The sequence below is a fragment of the Myotis brandtii genome, unplaced genomic scaffold (assembly GCF_000412655.1).
Source record: "Myotis brandtii unplaced genomic scaffold, ASM41265v1 scaffold4, whole genome shotgun sequence".
Lineage (NCBI taxonomy): Eukaryota > Metazoa > Chordata > Mammalia > Chiroptera > Vespertilionidae > Myotis > Myotis brandtii.
In genome coordinates this window covers 5,821,481-5,828,782 of record NW_005365371.1, presented here as the reverse complement: position 1 = coordinate 5,828,782, position 7,302 = coordinate 5,821,481, and the positions used below count along the sequence as shown (strand labels likewise).

At 40.5% G+C, this 7,302-nt stretch overlaps 1 protein-coding gene across 4 annotated transcripts in view; it reads right to left on the bottom strand.

The window, feature by feature from the left end:
• The window catches only part of LSG1 (large 60S subunit nuclear export GTPase 1), a 28,901-nt gene that overhangs the window by 10,268 nt on the left and 11,331 nt on the right, over nucleotides 1–7,302 (bottom strand). For all 4 annotated transcript variants that reach the window (XM_005873193.2, XM_014545313.1, XM_014545314.1 and 1 more), the window contains 3 exons: nucleotides 3,774–4,187; nucleotides 777–878; nucleotides 481–624 (listed from right to left, as the gene is read on the bottom strand). In XM_005873193.2, the coding sequence (XP_005873255.1) occupies nucleotides 481–624; nucleotides 777–878; nucleotides 3,774–4,187 (660 nt within the window). The remainder of the gene's footprint in view (nucleotides 1–480; nucleotides 625–776; nucleotides 879–3,773; nucleotides 4,188–7,302) is intronic.

Genomic DNA, 7,302 nt, shown 5'->3' with positions numbered 1-7,302 from the left:
ATCCACCTCAAGGGTTGTCTTGAAAATTAAATGAGGTATGACTTGGCAAGTGTTTAGGGAAGTATATAGCATTAGGTAAATGTTAGCTGTAATGATTAAATTCTCATAAATGATTGGGAGGCAGCTATTATTACCCGTAAAAGAAGACTCTGGAAGGTTGGGCAAGTTTTCCAAGGTCACTCAAGTAGTTAAATTGCAGTGTCAGGATTCCAGCAGCTTTGCAATTGGAGGCTGAGGTCCCAGGTTGGGATCCTCCATTTATACCAGGCTACCCTGCTGCAACCAGGACGTGGGGTTCTAATTCTGAAGTCCTGATGCTCTCTCACTATATAAACTTGGGCAGAGCACTAGTAAATATTTTAGATTTTTCATTCTCAGATTATCAGTCCTGAATACATCAATCCAAGACAATGTCCAAAATAAACTTGAAGCCCCAATTCACACATAACAACCAGGGTCTTTACCAAGCAGAAAGGATATTAGTGATATAGGTGGAACGTGATCTCTCATCTGGTCAATTGGGAGGATTCCGTTGCAAGTCATCTCAGCCTTGGTAGAGACAAAGGATGGCATCACCAGGCCTGGGCAGTCACATAAGCAGAGGCCAGGTTCCACGAAGAGAGTCTGAAAGACAAGTAAGAGGATTTGATGCTGGGCAAACAGAGGAGGAAGGGAAGGAAGAGCAGCACACGAGTGACACAGAACTTCAGAAAATACCCAGATGGAGGAATTGGCTGAGTAGGAAATACAGAGGCCAATGCTGTAGCAATAAATACCTGAAAATGCTTGGTGTGACCAGGTGTGGCAGACACAGATACTTTCTTGTTGCCCATGATAGTGTTGATTGTTGAACTCTTACCAACATTTGGGTAGCCCACCTAGAAGAGACTCAGAAGTTACTGAATAGTCAAACAGCACACCTATCAAAGATCCAAAGATATGATAGAAGTAGTGGTAACACTAGCATGAGTCTGGTTGCTTCCGAAGGTTATTTGAAATATACGTTGTTTGTTGTCAGACATTTTCCCACCTGTGGTATGGGTATTTGTTCACATTCATCTCCAGTGATGAATAGTACATTTTATTTATTTTTAAAATATACTTTTATTGATTTCAGAGAGGAAGGGAGAGGGACAGAGAGATAGAAACATCAATGATGAGAGAGAATGATTGACTGGCTGCCTCCTGAATGCCCCCCATTGAGAATCGAGCCCGCAACCCAGGCATGTGCCCTTGGCCAGAATTGAACATGGAACCCTTCAGTCTGCAGGCCGACACTCTATTCACTCAGCCAAACCAGCCAGGGCAGTACATTTTATTTTTATAAGTTTTGCTATCACAGCAGATGCTCCAGTAAAACTTACCACCTTTTTCCCAGCTCTTCCCCTCCCCTCCCTCTTCCCATCTACAGGCATTTCAGTTCCCATTGGATCTTTCATACTGGGTGAAGCTGAGCATCACAGATATTTTCATTATCACAACATAAAATTATTGAGCCTGCAACCCAGGCATGTGCCCTGACTGGGAATCGAACCTCAACCTCCTGGTTCATAGGTTGACACTCAATAACTGAGCCACACCAGCCGGGCCGATTATCTTTAATAACAAGTTTCTGTCTTGCTGGCCAAAAATGTCAAATGACACAATGAACTGAGGTGGGTTATCAAGCTACTAAAACTCTTCATTTACTCTTGGGTTCTGGGTGAAACACTATCCATTCTTTCACCTCTGTCTCTCCCCAACTATCAATAAATTGGAAATGTCATGTTGCCTCAGATCAAGCAGGATCATATAAATTATGCCACCCTTGTTCTATGCCTTTTCTCAGGCTTTCTCCCAGGCCTCCAAATCTAATCCACTCTTTTACATGGTTCCAAAAAATCCTCCATTAACATGCCTGGAAGGTTAGAAAATACCAATCTCATTGAATATAAAATCCCAAACTTTCACCTCTATTACAAGACTTAAAATGGACACACTTCCACCATTCTAGTCTTAACTCTCACCACTCTTCAAACTTCAACTATACTCGATCACATGCCATGCAATGAACACACTTTCCCATTCCTCCTCTCTGCTTGAACATTTCCCTTTTGTCTGTCTGGACGCCCTTCCACGGTCACTTGTCAAAACCTTACATCATACTTTAAGATAAACCTCCTAAAAGATTTCAGGTAACTGCTTATTAATTTCAATATGCTTCTGTTTTGTATTTATATCTTGATCACCTGATATATTATTATATGTTTAAGTGCTATTTGTTGGGGTGAGGGGAGAGGACTTTTGTTGCTGTCATCCTCCCCACGCCCAATCAGGTTCCCTCATGATATATACTCCTATAGGGCATTAAACGTCCCCCTCTCTACTTGGATTACAAAATCTAGGAGGGTGGGACTGTGTCTGCCTTGTCTACACTATCTGTACATGGCTAGGGCCTAGCAGGATGCGTGGCATGTAGTAGGTGATCAATAAATGTTTGCAGAATGAGTAAATTAACCTATTTTAGGGTTTCTACAGGAGGGAGGCTGCTTCACATTTCCATAAACATGAGGGAAGTTGGTTTTCTGGTACATGTGGAAAATTTACTTTCCTCCACTATTTTGTTCTCCTGGATGGAAGATCTTTAAAATAAATGCCCTCTCTAACATTGTACATTTCCTTAGCTAAAAGATGCAGCCAACTGGAACCAGGCTGTACCCTCTTCAGGTGTGGGCACTTTTCACAGCTATCTGGGATTTAGGGTATATGGAGTTAGCAATGCAATCTCCTTTCCCTTATTTGCAGTGTTTATGCAACTAAAGCAGGGGTCCTCAAACTACGGCCCGCGGGCCACATGCAAATACAAATATTGTATTTGTTCCCGTTTTGTTTTTTTACTTCAAAATAAGATATGTGCAGTGTGCATAGGAATTTGTTCATAGTTTTTTTTTAAACTATAGTTCAGCCCTCCAACGGTCTGAGGGACAGTGAACTGGCCTGGCCCCCTGTTTAAAAAGTTTGAGGACCCCTGAACTAAAGCATTTATCATATTTTCCCTGTCCCCAAGATGTTGGGATTCTCCCAAACACACTAATATTCTGTGAAATTCTCTTTGGAGAACAGCTTAAATTGTAATTTAAAAAATGGGTTATAAACCACAGAATAATGAAAGAATATATTTAATATAGGGCTTGCTCATTGTAAAGCAGGGGTCCTCAAACTTTTTAAACAGGGGGCCAGTTCACTGTCCCTCAGACCGTTGGAGGGCCGGACTATAGTTTAAAAAAAAACTATGAACAAATTCCTATGCACACTGCACATATCTTATTTTGAAGTAAAAAAACAAAACGGGAACAAATACAGTATTTGTATTTGCATGTGGCCCGCGGGCCGTAGTTTGAGGACCTCTGACTTAGAGTATAAGTTGTCAAGGATCACAGTGTAAGTTGCCAAAAGCCTGCCTTACCTAAAAAGCCCATCTTACCTAAACCTAAGAACATCAGACTAGAAGTCCAAAGACAACCTCATTCTAGTACTGCTTGGTAAGTCACATGATAGGCAGTGCTGAACTGGAAAAAGTGAAGACTAATATGAACAGGGCCATAACCAATATAAGCCTTGAGAAAATGCACTGTTTTGAGTTGGGCTTTGCCTGTCACACTGCCCACTCCCACGATGGCAGTGGGGCATTCCCTATGATGCCTGATTGGTCTCTGGGGTTCTGGTGCAGCTACCAAGAATGGAGAATTAAAGACCCTCAGGTGGTAACAAATTTATGACACATTTCATCTTACCAGTCCAACAGTAAGTTGCTGATCTTTCACCTTCTTCCCAGTGTGCAGCTGCTTAAAGATCTCCAGTAGCTCCTGCTTTGATACCAGGTGGCTGAAATTGCGCGTTTGCCTCTTTTGCGGGGTTTTCCTGCCCTGAGCCTTGGCATCCACAGTACAGTTTTCCTGCCAGTCCGGGCCACAGGCTTCTTCGTCAGGGTTGCCTTCCTCTTCCGAACACGTCTGCCAATCCTCCTCCTCCTCCTCCTGACAGTCCTCATACTCACTGTCGTCTTCATCACTAGCGACAACTTCACTAAGTGAGAGGGGATCCCTCTCTAGATGCCGAGTCTCACCTTGTGGAATTTCAGCCTCATCACAGCTGGAGTTTTCAGAGTCAATTATGTTGGCTTCTTCAGCATCTGCATCTGCTTGTTCCTGATGAAATAACAGAAAACACAAAAGTTCAAAACTGTATAACTGCACTTTTTCGCTCCAGTGAAAATACTCGAGTTGGTTATCTACGATGAACACAGGACAAGTTATGAAGGAGACCAGAAAAGGTGCCCTTGGCGGAGGGGAGGAGCAGTGGGCCTTCCCTTTATACCCTTCTGTATGATTTGAACTTTGTACAGTAATATGTATTACTTTTGTAACAGATAAATCTTTAAAGAAAGCACGGGTTCAGGAAAGTCCGCGTCAAGCTGAATTCTTTGGCCATACATTATTTTGCAATGGACTGCAGAAGAAAACAAAGCATTTTTCATTAACAATAAAACATTTTCTTCTCTACACAAAGAAGAAGGTTTAGTTTGTAATTTGAGTTTCATTTTACATTTTTAAAGACAGTGGTTTGAATGTTTAAGGAAACTGCTATCCTTTTGTAATTGCCATTAGTAAATCAAAACCTCTTGGAGATAGTTCCCTGTGGAAAATGTAGGAGCAACAAAACTCAACTCTGTATATGGAAATTATTCACCAATTAAAGATTTCCTTTGGAGAAAAATAAAATCATGTACTATTCATGGGTGTATTAATTCTTCTGAATTCCTACTGATAACAAAGCAGAAACAAGGCAATTTACAGTATTACTAATTTGTAACAAGGATGAAGTGGTTTGAATTTAGAAGTGATGTAAATAAACCTTGCATCATTTTCAAATGATCTATAGTGTTAGCATGAGTAGCTATCACAGGTGGGGACATTATGAACTCAGTTAAAAACGTATCTTAGATTTTAGGAAAGCGATGTAAACAAAATGTGAGGGAAAATAGGTATGATTTCATGATAATGCCTGGCAACTCAAACAGAAACATGGAATTGGAAGCAATTTCTATGATAAATGATCAATGTAAAGAAGTCACTGTGTGCTTTTCTGAATTTTAAAATACGAAAGAGGCAGCCCAGCTGGTGTGGCTCAGTGGTTGTATTGACCCAGGAACCAAGAGGTTGCGGTTCAATTCTCGGTCTGGGCACACGCCCGGGGTTGTGGGTGCAATTCCCAATGGGGGGTGTGCAGGAGGCATCTGATTGATGATATTGTTCTCTCATCGATATTTCTATTTCTCTATCCCTCTCCCTTCCTCTCTCTCTCTCTTAAAAAAATAAAAAAAATAAAAAGAAGTGTTCTAAGGTGAGCTCAGGGAGGTCAGAAAAATAAAAAGAAAAAAGCCAATCTTTGGACTAAGGTGAGCTCAGGGAGGTCAGAAAAATAAAAAGAAGGGAAAAGTCAATCTTTGGGGGAATGCAGTGCAATTTAACAGATGACCAAGAGAAAACTGAGGTACTAAACTCAAAAAAAAATGTTATATATTTTTTTTAAATAAGAAGGGGTCAAATAGCTATAGAAGAAGAACCAAACTTCAAATAGATGAGAAAACAGTGAATATCAAACTACTTTTAATGATTCCATGTTTGACAGATGTGATTCCATATATAATAACACGGTAGCTGGCATTTTGTCTTAGGAAATCATGAAAAACAGATTTCAGAAGACTTAGAAATAGTAAATGGAGCCTAACTTTTAAAAAGGAAAAATGAGTATCTTCCACAAACCACACACTATTAACCCAGAATCTAATATGGAAACAATTCCACAGTTAGCTGGTGAGCCCTAAAAAGAGACATTTTCAGCAACAGGGGTTCCCTGAGAAAAGACCATGCCTACAAACTCCATTTCCCTTTGAAATCTTCTACTTGGTTGACTGTTTAGGGAATATCACAGGTGTAGAAATTAATCCTTTTTCCATTTTTTTAAAAAAATATTTTTTATTGATTTTTCACAGAGAGGAAAGGAGAGAGATAGAGAGTTAGAAACATAGATGAGAGAGGAACATCGATCAGCTGCCTCCTGCACACCTCTTACTGGGGATGTGCCCGCAACCAAGGTACATGCCCTTGACCGGAATTGAACCCGGGACCCTTCAGTCCGCAGGTCGATGCTCTATCCACTGAGCCAAACCGGCTAGGGCAATCCTTTTTCCATTTTTGATAGGGTTATTGGGTTGGTGCATCAGGGCTAACCAATACAGTGATATAAATATTTAAAATATATTTTTATTGATTTCAGAGAAGAAGGGAGAGGGAGCGAAAGATAGAAACATCAATGTTGAGAGAGAATCATTGATTGGTTGCCCCAACCCGGGCATGAGCCCTGATCCGAAATCGAACTATGACCTCCCTAGTTCATAGGTCGACACTCAACCTCTGAGCCACCAGCCAGGCTATTCAAAGACTCCAGCAAGACAATTATTGAAACAACAGAAATGATGGTTAAGAGGACAAACTATGAAGCCAGACTGCCCGAGGCCAACAGGCACTTACACTTATTGTTGAAAAGAATAAAATACATAGTGCTTAGGACAGTGGTACCTGGCAGAGAACAAATTTTCTAAGGGTTAGTTTTTATTAACAACAACAACAACGCTGTTGCAGCGACATTTGCATTGAGTGCTCATAAGTCCACCAAAAGTTACAGAGCTCTATGCTTGGTCCCAATTGGTCCTAATCTATTTAACAATGTTACCAGTGAGTGGAAAGAATATATAAAAGAACAAACACACGAAATATGCACAAGATTCAAAGCTGGAAGAAGAGAAAAGCAAACTGCACAACCAAAATGAACTCTACCTTCACCCCAAATCACTAATATTTGAAAGGAATAGTAATATCCTAAGTTAAGGTAAAAACAAAATGAGAACTTTTTCCCCATGTAAAGGTAGTATGATGTCTGCTAAGGCTATTCTTTAAACACTAGTGGCCCTGTGCACGGATTCGTGCACATTGAAAGGAAATATTTTAATATCGCTATTCACCCTTTCTCTATAATAGAAGTGTCAACCAAATTCAGGTTGACAATGACAGAGCGAAACATACGTACTAATGGCACCAGCGAGAGCTTTATATGTATTGCACATACACAAGTCAACATATACATATATATATATAATAAACTTGCTTCATTAGACCTGCTTTCTGATTTAGCTAAATTTTTTCCAGCCCAGTGAAGCACCCCAACTTCTCTTTCAGGTAATTGTCAGCAACACAGCAGTAA